A 14,705-nucleotide genomic window follows, 5' to 3' on the forward strand; every position below is an offset into this window, starting at 1 on the left:
GAGCAGTCTGAGCGAGAGAGGGAGAGCAGTCTGAGCGAGAGAGGGAGAGCAGTCTGAGCGAGAGAGAGAGAGAGCAGTCTGAGCGAGAGAGAGAGAGAGAGCAGTCTGAGCGAGAGAGAGAGAGCAGTCTGAGCGAGAGAGAGAGAGCAGTCTGAGCGAGAGAGAGAGAGAGCAGTCTGAGCGAGAGAGAGAGAGAGCAGTCTGAGCGAGCGAGAGAGAGAGAGAGCAGTCTGAGCGAGAGAGAGAGAGAGCAGTCTGAGTGAGAGAGAGAATTGTCTGAGCGAGAGAGAGAAATGGGGGGGTTACCGGAAAACTCCACATACTGTGTCCACCACACGCTCCTCCATTTTAACTTGTTTCTCTTTTACCACATGTGATGTGGCTATTCTCTGATGTGTTGGGTCAGATCAGGACAGAAAAGAGGGCAGTGGAGCTTGAGAGAGGAGGACAGAGAAGAGGACAGAGAGGAGGGACACCAGGTTTAATAGCACAAACTTTCTAAACCCAGTGGCCCAACATCGCAATATTCCGAGAACACTTCCGAAGCAGACTCCGCTGACCAGATAGGGTCGATGAGAGAATTTTTACAATTATTCCTTAGTTTATAATTTTCTGGAAATCTAAAGGCACAACCTAGATTAGAGTCAATGTCTTAAGTAGTTGAACATGTTATTGCTCAAACCTCGTGAAAGTGACAAACTGACCACTTTTCATTTTCATCAAAAACAAACTACACTGCTCAAAAAAAATAAAGGGAACACTAAAATAACACATCCTAGATCTGAATGAATGAAATATTCTTATTAAATACTTTTTTCTTAGTTGAACATAGTTGAATGTGCTGACAACAAAATCACACAAAAATTATCAATGGAAATCAAATTTATCAACCCATGGAGGTCTGGATTTGGAGTCTCAAAATTAAAGTGGAAAACCACACTACAGGCTGATCAAACTTTAATGTAATGTCCTGAAAACTAGTCAAAATGATGCTCAGTAGTGTGTGTGGCCTCCACGTGTCTGTATGACCTCCCTACAACGCCTGGGCATGCTCCTGATGAGGTGGCGGATGGTCTCCTGAGGGATCTCCTCCCAGACCTGGACTAAAGCATCCGCCAACTCCTGGACAGTCTGTGGTGCAACGTGGCGTTGGTGGATGGAGCGAGACATGATGTCCCAGATGTGCTCAATTGGATTCAGGTCTGGGGAACGGGCGGGCCAGTCCATAGCATCAATGCTTTCCTCTTGCAGGAACTGCTGACAGACTCCAGCCACATGAGGTCTAGCATTGTCTTGCATTAGGAGGAACCCAGGGCCAACCGCACCAGCATATGGTCTCACAAGGGGTCTGAGGATCTCATCTAGGTACCTAATGGCAGTCAGGCTACCTCTGGCAAGCACATGGAGGGCTGTGCGGCCCCCCAAAGAAATGCCACCCCACACCATGACTGACCCACTGCCAAACCGGTCATACTGGAGGATGTTGCAGGCAGCAGAACATTCTCCACGGCGTCTCCAGACTCTGTCACGTCTGTCACATGTGCTCAGTGTGAACCTGCTTTCATCTGTGAAGAGCACAAGGCGCCAGTGGCGAATTTGCCAATCTTGGTGTTCTCTGGCAAATGCCAAACTTCCTGCACGGTGTTGGGCTGTAAGCACAACCCCCACCTGTGGACGTCGGGCCCTCATATCACCCTCATGGAGTCTGTTTCTGACCGTTTTAGCAGAAACATACACATTTGTGGCCTGCTGGAGGTCATTTTGCAGGGCTCTGGCAGTGCTCCTCCTGCTCCTCCTTGCACAAAGGCAGAGGTAGCGGTCCTGCTGCTGGGTTGTTGCCCTCCTACGGCCTCCTTCACATCTCCTGATGTACTGGCCTGTCTCCTGGTAGTGCCTCCATGTTCTGGATACTACGCTGACAGACACAGCAAACCTTCTTGCCACAGCTCGCATTGATGTGCCATCCTGGATGAGCTGCACTACCTGAGCCATTTGTGTGGGTTGTAGACTCCGTCTCATGCTACCACTAGAGTGAAAGCATCGCCAGCATTAAAAAATGACCAAAACATCAGCCAGGAAGCATAGGAACTGAGAAGTGGTCTGTGGTCACCACCTGCAGAACCACTCCTTTATTGGGGGTGTCTTGCTAATTGCCTATAATTACCACCTGTTGTCTATTCCATTTGCACAACAGCATGTGAAATTTGTCAATCAGTGTTGCTTCATAAGTGGACAGTTTGATTTCACAGAAGTGTGATTGACTTGGAGTTACATTGTGTTGTTTAAGTTTTCCCTTGATTTTTTTGAGCAGTGTATATTTGTTACTGCTCGACTAAAACAGTCTCGGTCGACCAACAGCCTAACGACCAAACAATTGACCAGTCGACTAATTGGGGTCAGCCCTAGTGGAGAGGTAGGGGAGATTAACAAATGCTAAGGAAAAAAACATATTTTTTTAACCCAGTCGGGCTTTCAACTTACTCTTGAAAGTTGTAATAATAGAATGCACAAAGTGTAATTTCGAAAATTGGGTAGTGCATCAGGAGTTTTCCTCTTGTCATGTCATTCATCGCAGACCTTAGAGAGCCATTTATAGAATTGTCCATTTGATCAACTAGCCCATGGGTGTCAAACTCTGGCCCGTGGGCCAAATTTGGCCCGCGGGGTAGTTATATTTGGCCCGCGAGACAATACCAAATTACTACTAGAGCTGGCCCGCCGGTATTATACAGCGCATTCACCACTAATACTACGAATCCCATAATGCTCTGCTGTTTTCGCGCGCCAATCAGGACAGGACCCAGAAACGCTCTCTCCTCTGTGACAGTAGTCATAGCAACATAGACGCTACAACTGTCAGCGAGCTAACCCTTCCCAAAAATGGCGAAAAGAAAGGCAGAAAACAGGAGCTTTCTGGACAAGTGGGAGGCAGAATATCTGTTTACATATGTAAAAGACAAACCTGTTTGTCTTGTTTGTGGAGTCAACGTGGCTGTAAGTAAGGAGTACAACATTAGACGACACTATGAAACGAAACACCATGACAAATACAAGGACCTGGACATGACTCAAAGGAGCCAGAAAGTAGAGGAGATGAAAAGAAGTTTGGTTTCACAACAGAATATGTTTAAAAAGCCACATCACAAAGCGAGGCTGCTGTAAAGGCTAGTTATATAGTGGCAGCAGAGATCGCAAAATCAGCCCGGCCCTTTAATGAGGGAGAGTTCATGAAAAAGTGCATGATGAAGGTTTGTGACCTCGTATGCCCAGAGAAAAACAAGCATTTTCAAACGTGAGCCTGAGCAGGAACACAGTAGCTGATCGCACATGTGATCTTGCCACCAATCTGTATGACCAGCTGATGGAAAAGGGAAAAGATTTTGTTGCGTTCTCCCTCGCTGTGGATGAGAGCTGCGACGCATCTGATACTGCTCAGCTGTCAGTCTTCATCCGTGGAGTGGACTCAAATCTGTGTGTTATGGAGGAGCTATTAGGATTCAAATCAATGCATGGCACAACCACAGGAAAGGAAATCTTTGAGGAGGTTTCCAAATGTGTAACTGAAATAAAGCTGCCGTGGGATAAACTCGTTGGATTAACGACAGATGGTGCGCCAGCGATGTGCGGTAAAAAGAGTGGACTGGTGGGCATGGTTCGGGAGAAGATGCGGGAAGAGAACTGTGCAGGTGAGCTAACTGTTTACCACTGCATCATACATCAGGAAGCACTGTGTGCCAAAGCCCTAAAGATGGAACATGTTATGACCACAGTAACACAGGTAGTTAACTTTATAAGAGCCAAAGGTCTAAATCACCGCCAGTTTAAATCTTTTCTGGAGGAGTGTGGTTCGGAATACGCAGACGTGCCGTATCACACAGAGGTGAGATGGCTAAGCAGAGGAAAAGTACTGAACAGATGTTTCGAGCTGCGTGAGGAAATATGTAAATTCCTGGAAACCAAAGGGAAGGATACAGCAGAGCTCCGGGAGCAAAAGTTCCTGTGTGAGCTGGCCTTTCTCTGTGACATCTCGAGCCATCTCGATGCGCTGAACCTGCAGCTTCAGGGGCGGGGGCGCATCATCACAGACATGTACGCTGCAGTGAGGGCCTTCAAAACTAAACTGTGCCTGTGGGAGAATCAGATGCTGCAAGGAAACCCTTGCCATTTTCCCTGCTGCCAATCCATAAAAGCGCAGATCTCTACCGCCGTGTTCCCATGCGCACAGTTTGCTGAAAAACTCAGTGTTCTCGCCGCTGAGTTTAGCCGGCGATTTGCCGACTTCGATGCCCAGAAATGCAAGTTTGAACTGCTTAGTAATCCCTTCGCAGTTGATGTGGAAAATGCACCAACCAACATCCAAATGGAGCTGATTGAACTCCAGTGCAACGACACGCTGAAGTCAAAGTATGATGCTGTGGGCGCCGCACAGTTTCCACGGTTCATCCCTGACACAATGCCTCAGCTCCGCACCCAAGCTGCTCAGATGCTCTCCATGTTCGGCAGCACTTATCTATGCGAGCAACTTTTCTCCTCGATGAAGATGACCAAAACAACTCACAGGAGACGTCTGACTGATGAACATCTTCGCTCGATACTGAGGATTTCTTCAGCTCAAAGCTTGAGCCCAGACATTGATGAACTAGCATCCAAGAAGAGATGCCAGGTATCTGGCTTGGGCACATCAGATTAGACCAGTGTGCAATAATTAATGTTTTCTTTATGCACTTTTTCTTGCTACAAGGCATGGGCTTGAATGGTTGATTGATTTATTGTCATTTTATTTGTAAAATTATTAGCCAGTGGAAAAAGTTTATTTTGGTATTTAAATCAGAAGGCTGCAAATAGAAAAGAGGCATACAATTTTTATTTAAATTTTATTTATTTAATAAATGAATGCCATTGATGTGTTTTTTCATTTGAAATTCGATTTTGCATGTCTCCACTATTAAATTATATATTGTATGGTAATAAGCGATGCTTGTTCCATATTTAATGTTAAAGCAAAACTTGTTTGGGTCCATATTAAAAGGTTAATTTGTTCAATGTTGGCCCGTGACTTTGTTCAGGTTTTACATTTTGGCCCACTGGGTATTTGAGTTTGACACCCCTGAACTAGCCCATGTCTGCTAATATTTTTTAGCTTGGCTTTTTAGCCCATTGATTTTGCTGTAATGTTTGAGTCACTCAGATAATCCAGGAATATACAAGACATGGCAAAATGTGTAGAATTGCGCAGGATGTTCCCCAATTATGACAAACATTTTAGGAAGCACTGTATTAGAGAGAGTGTTGTGATGTTGAGTCATATGGTCCACTCAGTCTTAATTGTGTGCGTTTTGTGTGTAGGCCCTACTGTACGTTTACATGTCGTTGTTGGAGTGACGTGGAAGCAAAGTGTTTTACAAGCAGCCCTCTGCTCATAATAATACAAATGCTAGTGAGTGTGTGTTTGAGAAGTGGTGTGTTTGTGTGTACTTGTGGCGCATACATGTGTGTGTCTGTTCCCCTCAGGCTGGGGCTGTGGAAGTAAACAGGCTCATTAAGAGGCAATTGTTCACAGCTGAGCACCCTGAGCCAAAGCCTGAGTGGCGTGGAGCAACGCCACACCATGGGGACACTTTGGCCACCACACACACAGGGAAATTAATGGAGACTCCAGGGGAGGAAGGGAGGGGTGCAACACTGGGACTCTCCAGCTTGTTACCGTCTCTGCTGCTGCTACACTGGCAAAAAAAAAGGTATGTGAACCCTTTGGAATTACCTGGATTTCTGCATAAATTGGTCATCAAATTTGATCTGATCTTGATCTAAATCACAAGACAAAAACAGTGTGCTTAAACAAATAACACACAAATGATTTTATTTTTCTTGTCTATATTGAATACATAATTTAAACATTCACAGTGTAGGTTAGAAAAAGTATGTGTACCCATAGCTTTTGGAGAAGTCATTAGCCTATCAGGAGTCAGCTTTCCTGGAGTACAATCAATGAGTCAAGATTGAAGATCTTGGTTAGAGCTGCCTTGTCCTATAAAAAACACAGCAACATTTGAGTTTGCTATTCACAAGAAGCATTGCCTGATGTGAACCATGCCTCAAAAAAAAAAAAGAGAAGACCTAAGATCAAGAATTGTTGACTTGAATAAAGCTGGAAAGGGTTACAAAAGTATCTCTAAAAGCCTTGATGTTCATCAGTCCACGGTAAGACAAATTGTCTATGAATGGAGAAAGTTCAGCACTGTTGCTACTCTCCTGGCTGTTCTGCAAAGATGACTGCAAGAGCACAGTGCAGAATGCTCAATGAGGTTAAGAATAATCCCAGAGTGTCAGCTAAATAGGTACAGAAAATCTTTGGAACATGCTAACATCTCTATTGACGAGGATACGATATGTAAAACACTAAACAAGAATGGTATTAATGGGCGGACACCATGGAAGAAGCCACTGCTGTCCAAAAAAATAACTTTGCTGCACGTCTGAAGTTCGCAAAAGAGCACCTGGATGTTCCACAGTGCTTCTGGCAAAATATTCTGTGGACAGATTCAACTAAAGTTGAGTTGTTTGGAAGGAACACACAACACAATGTGTGGAGAAAAAAAGTGGGCACACCAACATCAAAACCTCATCCCAACTGTAAAGTATGGTGGAGGGATCGTCATGGTTTGGGGCTGCTTTGCTGCTGTAACAGGGTTGGTTATGTTTCCACTTGCCTCTAAAGAAATGTGTATTTAATGTTCAAGCATTCTTATTGGTTAGTTCAACTCTGATGACAATAAGGTGTGTTGTGATTGGCCCCGCTTGCAGATAGGGGGAGATTGCGAACGTCAGGTCTCCCCAGTATGAAAATGTGATGCAAGGGGTAGGTCACGTTCTGAATACTGTTTTCTATTTTCTATTTTACAATGTGTACAAGTTTGCTGTACGTTACTGATTTATACATGTGTTGGTATATGGTACCTGTTAGGGATTGAGGGGCTTTCTGGGATGTGCTTTGGCATATGATTGCTGTAAATAAGTGTGTTAGCTAGCATACACCGATGTAATGGTCACATAAGCCACTGCTAACACAGTTGTCTTCATGCTACAGATTTTGCCATCGACAGCCATCAATACCGTTAAGCCCTGCACAACTAACGTGCTGTTTCCCATTTAACAACAGAAATAAATGCTCAACTGGGACCACTGGCCGAAGTGATTTATTTTTAGAAGACACAACGCATGGAGAGTACATTATACATCTGTTACACTGGCTCAGGGTCTGGATAGCTTGCTATCATCGATGGATGAATTCCCAAGTTTATTAAGACATTTTGCAGGAGAATATAAGGCTATCTGTCCATCAATTGAAGTGCAACAGGACAACGACCCAAAACACAGAAGTAAATCAACAACAGAATGACTACAACAGAAGAAAATACGCCTTCTGGAGTGGCCCATTCGGAGTCCTGACCTCAACCCGATTGAGATGCTGTGGCATGACCTCGAGAGCGATTCACACCAGACATCCTAAGAATATTGCTGAACTGAAAGTTTTGTAAAGCGGAATGGTTGAAAATTCCTCCTGACAGTTGTGCAGAAAACTACAGAAAACCTTTGGTTGAGGTTATTGCTGCCAAAGGAGGGTCAATCAGTTATCAAATCCAAGGGTTCACATACTTTTCCCACCCTGTACTGTGAATGTTTACACGTTGTGTTCAATCAAGACATGAAAATGCATAATTGTTTGTGCATTACTAGTTTAAACAGACTGTGTTTGTCTATTGTTGTGACTTAAATGACGATCAGGTCAAATTTTATGACCAATTTATGCCAAAATGCAGGTAATTACGAAGGGTTCACATACTTTTTGAAGGACTACAGTACTGTGTGTTTTCTGTTCACTGGGAACATAAACTACAGTGAGTTCTGTCTCATGATTGATCCAGCTAAAGTGATACAATAAGTTATATTGAATTCTGTCGACCCAGCACACTCAATACGGGTGCCATTTGGCCTGGTCTAGATGCCATGATCAGGGGTCTTGCATTCTGTATGCTCTACACTGCTTCCTAGTGGTGATACCTCCTCACTACCAAGAGAACTGTAAATAGTGGGGTAGGATGATGTTCCCCAGACTAACACAGATCTGAGATCAGTTTTATGCCCCCCACCCACCCTAATGGTTAAGGTTAGGATTGGGTGAGGGTTAGCTGACCCTAAATTGGTGCTTACGGGCAACATCTAACCAAGGTGACAAGGGTTAGCTTTACATTTTATTTAGCCCTACAGGCAGTGACCAAGGATCAATTCTACTCCATAGCTTACTGTAAAAGTACTATAGTCCTATTATAAGAGCATCCATCCAACATAGTGGACAAAGGTGATCTTTGTAAAGACCATCATGTGTCAGTGAGCCAGGCAGTCTGCCCCAGGCTAGCCCTGGGTGACAGCTGTGATGCTCTATTGGCTGAGCTAAATGCCAAAAGCCCTGTTGGAGGAGGTGGGTTTTACCACAGTGATCCTAGAGCCACAAGAGAAGGGAGCGCTGGGCCAACCTTTAGCCTTCAACTAGTTACAGTGAAATGAAGGTTCTGGTTATGATGAAAGAAGGTTATGTTTATGATGCCTGTGTGTTGTTAGCCTGCAGGCTATTTATTTTCTTCTGATGGTGTTTTTTCACCATCTGTTTTGTTGGTTAGGAGATGTGAATGTGGGGTTTGTCTGCCAGGGTGATAGCGTTTGAAATGCTTTCAACATGTGACTTTCAGCTGTTGGGGACCTGAAATAACTATTAAAGCGTTTCGTCATAAGATGTAAGTCTGAATAAGGTTTGACATCAGAGACAAACTCCTTAGTCATTGTTAAGCTTCTAAGGTCATTGTTGAGCTGCCAAGGGGCTCGATTCAATCCATAGCACAGAACATCTGCATTGTAGTGCGGTTCACATTTAAAAGTCATTTCCAATTGATCCGACCTATGTAGCGTTTACCTTGAATGCAATCTCTGCGACTGTGGGAACATTGCCATTAATTGTCAATCGCGCTATAAAGCAGATCTTCAACGCTATGGATTGAATTGAGTCCTAATGCTGTTACAATTGCTTTAGATTGTCTCTGTAGTCACAAATGGAGGATGAAGAAGAGATTATTTGTGCTCCTTTATATTGTATGTGTGAGAGCAAAGCATCAACTGACACAGATTATGCCGTAAACAAAAATACTCCTGCTGGAAACACAAATGCCGCCTTAAAGGCAAACACGTGACACACATGCGCAAGCAGCAGTGACACACCCGCGGGCGAACAAGCACACACACACAAACTGACCGATAGCTCTATAGATGGAGAGGTTCGAAATGGTTAGATCCCGCTGCTTCCACAGTATATTGATGTGATTGATTTCTCTCCTTCTCTTCCTCTCTCCCTTTCTCTGCTGAACTCATGCAAACTAAATGGATCTATGTTGTCTTGGTAACACATTATTTATTTTTTATCTGCGAACATTTGTGCAAATAGGACATCGACATTACTGACTGTTGTTATTAGAATGTTGTGACTGCATCGATCAATTCTCACTCTAATAAAATGTGTTAAATTATTACACCTTATAAACACGTCCATTTAGATATGCTATCATACAATATGCTTCGATTATAATGTTCTCCATCGTCGTCAAGAGAAAGTTGTGGTGTAGTACTCCAGCTCTCCACCAGGTGTCCCTAGTGTGATAAGGAATACTGTACTTTCTGTGTGCCTACAGCAGCTCACGTGCAGACAACACAAGCCATTATTTTTTTTTTGCCTTATAGGATCTGTTCACGTAGTGGATGAGAGGGGACATATCAGTAGCAGTGTCCCTGTCACCTGTCCTGACCTGTGACACACACAGTCAGACTAAAACCTGACAGGTCAAACCAGCAGACCAACCTCCCTCGCTCTGATACAGGAGCATTAGTCACACAGCCAGCATGCACAGAATGACAAATAGCACAGAAACAATGCATCCAGAATTCACATACACACATAAATGAGGCACATACTGCACACAAGCACACACGCAGTGCCATGTAGCTACTGTAGGATCGGTTTTCAATGCTCCCTTTCCCTCTCTGATTTAATGAGCACACCCCAGTATATTGACATCAGTTTACGGTCTGTTTCAACTTGAATCCTTTTACACATACCTGTTTCAGAGCCATGCAACTACCTAATTCATAATTGACCATGCAGCAGTTCAAATCCAAGTGTAAATGCCGTTTATCAAACTCCAGGTGGTGCTATTGTCAGATGACATGAAAATAGAGCTCTTTGGCCACACACACCAATGGTGGCTTTGGTGTCGAAAAACAGAAGCCTATGCAGAAAAGTATCTCATACCTACGGTAAAATATGGTGGTGCATCTTTGATGTTATGGGGCTATTTTGCTTCCACTGGTACTGTGACCCTTGTTAAAGGTCAGCGGCATCATGAACTTTACCAAGTACCATGACATTTTAGCCAAAACCTGTTTGCCTCTGCCAGGAGGCTGGCAGTTGGCCGCAAGTGGATCTTCCAGCAAGGCAACAACCCCAAGCTCACATCAACATCCACAAAGAAATAGTTAATTGAAAAAAAGTCTCTGGACTTGAACCCCAATTAAAAACCTTTGGTTTGAATTGAAGAGGGCCGTCCATAAGCGCAGACGAAGGATATCAAGGATCTGTAAAGATTCTGTATGGAGGAATGATCTAAGATCTCTCCAAATGTCTTCTGTAATCTCATTAAACATTTTAGAAAACGACTGTGTCGTTAACCTCGCAAGGTTCGGGTGCCTCGCAAGGTTCGGGTGCCTCGCAAGGTTCGGGTGCCTCGCAAGGTTAGGGTGCCTCGCAAGGTTAGGGTGCCTCGCAAGGTTAGGGTGCCTCGCAAGGTTAGGGTGCTGCAGTACTGAAAAAAAGGGGTGCCAATAATCTTTACTCCTATCTTTTTTTCAATCTCTTTCTCTGAGCAATTTATATTAGTTAAAAATTAGCATATTTTATAACTCAGTATTTGTATTATTTATTATATACAGTTGTTTTTGCTCATCTTTATCAAGGGTTCCTGACAGCACCCTCTTTCAGAGCCATGTAAATACCTACTTCATAAACTTAAACTTGGTACCGGAAAGACTTCAGGCCTCAGACAATCCCCAACCAAGCTTTTAATCTAACACGCAACACAGCAACATGTGTTTTTGAGGTTTATTTCCAGTTTGCTGAGAGATGCATAAACAGTGCTGCCGTACAGTATATAATGGAATTGTGATTGACTGAATCTGATTGATGATGCTAATGCTCGGTGTTGTGTTTCCCTTACAGTAAAGTGGAGACAGCAGCCATTGAGACAGAGTTGCTGAGGGACTACAGGTTTGGCCAGCAGCAGCTCATAGAGATCTGGGGGCACGCCTGTGCCATCGCTATCACCAAGGTACCCCCCTATTCTCTCTCCAAGAATCACCTTTTTTGGGACCATTCATCCATTTCATCCATCCATCCCTCATTCCCCAGATTCTGATGCTGTTCCACCTAATAGTATTAATAGTATTTCAAACCCGTGAATAGAGATTTAGGGCACACACAGGGACTGTTCTGTTCTCTGTATTCTTAAAAAAAATATTTTACCCCTTTTTTCTGTCCAATTTCGTGGTATCCAATTGTTTTAGTAGCTACTATCTTGTCTCATCGCTACAACTCCCGTAGGGCTTGGGAGAGATGAAGGTTGAAAGTCATGCGTCCTCCGATACACAACCCAACCAAGCCGCACTGCTTCTTAACACAGCGCACATCCAACCCGGAAGCCAGCCGCACCAATGTGTCGGAGGAAACAGTGTCGGAGGAAACACCGTGCAACCTTGGTTAGCACGCACTGCGCCCGGCCCGCCACAGGAGTTGCTGGTGCGCGATGAGACAAGGATATCCCTACCGGCCAAGCCCTCCCTAACCCGGACGAGGCTAGGCCAATTGTGCGTCGCCCCACGGACCTCCCGGTCGCGGCCGGTTACGACAGAGCCTGGGCGCGAACCCAGAGTCTCTGGTGGCACAGCTGGCGCTGCAGTACAGCGCCCTTAACCACTGCGCGACCCGGGAGGCCCTGTATTCTTGAAAAAACAGTGAGTGTGGGTGTTTATTTACAGTTGTGGGAGAACTGTCCCCCTCAACAATGCTCTGTCTCTGCTCCATAAACCCTGAGGCACATCAGTGAACAGAGGCTCTATCTAGCCTGATTGTCTGATGAGAGACTGATCTGCTCAGCTGGGAGCCAGTCTGGCAAGTCCACATGCCCCTTATCAGTCCCTTTTGTGTGTGTGTGTGTGTGTGTGTTAGCACGTGTATGTGTCTGCGTATGTATCATGTGTCTGTTTTTAGTGTGTGTGTGTGTGTGTGTGTGTGTAAGTTCTCCAAGTCAGACTGCCTGTAGTCAGCGGTAGCAGCAGCAGTGTCTGGAGTGTGTCTCTGTGGAGCTGTCAGGAACACACGTGGTTCCATTGACCAGACGGTTGGTTGGTTTAACCCTGCGGTCGTTTGCTCCACGGGCACCCAGTGTGGTGTGATAAATGTTCCCTGAGATTCCAGACATATGAGATACTTTCCTTTCAGAGAGAGAGAGAGAAAGTCTGATTACCTCAACCACATCCCCTTACCACCATTATCACCAGCAGCCAATGGTCCATGGCCAGAGCGGACACAGCCGCAGCACACATACCGTAGCTAAACAAACAGCGCCTGGCTCGACCCGGATCGGCCTGGGGCTTCTGCACACACATGCATGACATCACTGTTATTGAAGAAAAGTGCAGTAGGTAGGGCCTTGTGATTTCACTGCAGTCGTTGCAGTTGTCAGATGGTGAAAAATTCATCTAAGTAATCCCCCCCCCCCATACGTCCAAAGACATCCAATCCCCCGGCAGCAACCACACGGGCCATGACGGGTCCATCTCCGGTGTGTTCCTCTGTGATCTGGGCTGGAGTGCGTGTGGAGCGGCGCCTGTGTTCAGCCTGGGTTGAGAGAAGCCTTTCAACACCTGGGGAGACAAATAATGTTCCGCTTCCATGGAGCAGTAAACGCTGGAGTGTGTTGTCCCTGGGTCCCTGTTCTGTCTACTCAGGATGTGTTCAATATGTCAACATGTCCGTCGTGAAACATATTCATTATCCTGTGCAGCTTTCATTAATAGTGTGTGGCCATATTTATGTGTGTGTGTGTGTGTGTGTTTTTTACCCATAATTCTTATTTATTTATTCCTATTTTACCCCCTTTTTCTCCCCATTTTCTGACTTGATCTCATCGCTGCAACTCCCCAACAGGCTCGGGAGGCGAAGGTCGAGTCATGCATCCTCCAAAACATGACGGCCTGCTTAACCCGGAAGCCAGCCGCACCAATGTGTCGGAGGAAACATTGTTCAACTGACAACCGAGGTGAGCCTGCAGGCACCCGGCTCGCCACAAGGAGTCACTAGAGCTCGATGAGCCAAGTAAAACCCCCCCGGCCTGGGAGAGCATAGGCCCACCCACTGGGGAGCCAGGTCCAGCCAATCCGAACGAGTTTTCCTCCACAAAGGGCTTTATTACAGACAGAAATACTCCTGAGTTTCATCAGCAGTCTGCGTGGTTGGTCTCAGACGATCCTGCATTTGACGAAGCCAGATGTGGGGGTCTTGGGCTGGCGTGGTTACACATGGTCTACGGTTGTGCGCCAGTTGGAAGTACTGCTAAATTCTCTATGACAACGTTGGAGGTGGCTTATGGTAGAGAAATGAACATTACATTGTCTGGCAACAGCTCTGGTGGATATTCCTGCAGTCAGCATGCCAATTGCACGCTCCCTCAACTTGGGACATCTGTGACATTGTGTTGTGTGACAAAACTGCACATTTTAGAGTGGCCTTTTATTGTCCCCGGCACAAGGTGCACCTGTGTAATGATCAGGCGGAGTTCCTCTGTCCAGTGTCTGTGTTCTTTTGCCCATCTTAATCTTTTCGTTTTATTGGCCAGTCTGAGATATGGCTTTTTCTTTGCAACTCTGCCTAGAAGGCCAGCATCCCGGAGTCGCCTCTTCACTGTTGACGTTGAGACTGGGGTTTTGCGGGTACTATTTAATGAAGCTGCCAGTTGAGGACTTGTGAGGTATCTGTTTCTCAAACTAGACACTCTAATGTACTTGTCCTCTTGCTCAGTTGTGAACCGGAGCCTCCCACTCCTCTTTCTGTTCTGGTTAGGGCCAGTTTGTGCTGTTCTGTGAAGGGAGTAGTACACAGCATTGTATGAGATCTTCAGTTTCTTGGCAATTTCTCGCATGGAATAGCCTTCATTTCTCAGAACAAGAATAGACTGACGAGTTTCAGAAGAAAGTTCTTTGTTCCTGGCCATTTTGAGCCTGTAATCGAACCCACAAATACTCATGCTCCAGATACTCAACGAGTCTAAAGAAGGCCCGTTTTATTGCTTCTTTAATCAGTACAACAGTTTTCAGCTGTGCTAACATAATTGCAAAAGGGTTTTCAAATGATCAATTCAACTTTTAAAATTATGAACTTGGATTAGCTAACAACGCCTGTGTAGATATTCCATTAAAAATCAGCCAGTTCCAGCTACAATAGTAGTTTACAACATTAACAATGTCTACACTGTATTTCTGATCAATTTGATGTTATTTTAATGGACAAAGAATGTGCTTTTATTACAAAAACGAGGACATTTCTAAGTGAC

General features: G+C 45.0%; 1 protein-coding gene across 1 annotated transcript in view; it reads left to right on the top strand.

The window, feature by feature from the left end:
• Positions 1–14,705, top strand: part of yjefn3 (YjeF N-terminal domain containing 3) — a 109,890-nt gene that overhangs the window by 79,881 nt on the left and 15,304 nt on the right. The window contains exon 2 of the mRNA XM_024421322.2: positions 11,318–11,426. Coding sequence (XP_024277090.1) covers positions 11,318–11,426 — 109 coding nt within the window. The remainder of the gene's footprint in view (positions 1–11,317; positions 11,427–14,705) is intronic.

This window comes from Oncorhynchus tshawytscha, linkage group LG05 (genome assembly GCF_018296145.1).
Source record: "Oncorhynchus tshawytscha isolate Ot180627B linkage group LG05, Otsh_v2.0, whole genome shotgun sequence".
In the NCBI taxonomy this organism is placed as follows: domain Eukaryota; kingdom Metazoa; phylum Chordata; class Actinopteri; order Salmoniformes; family Salmonidae; genus Oncorhynchus; species Oncorhynchus tshawytscha.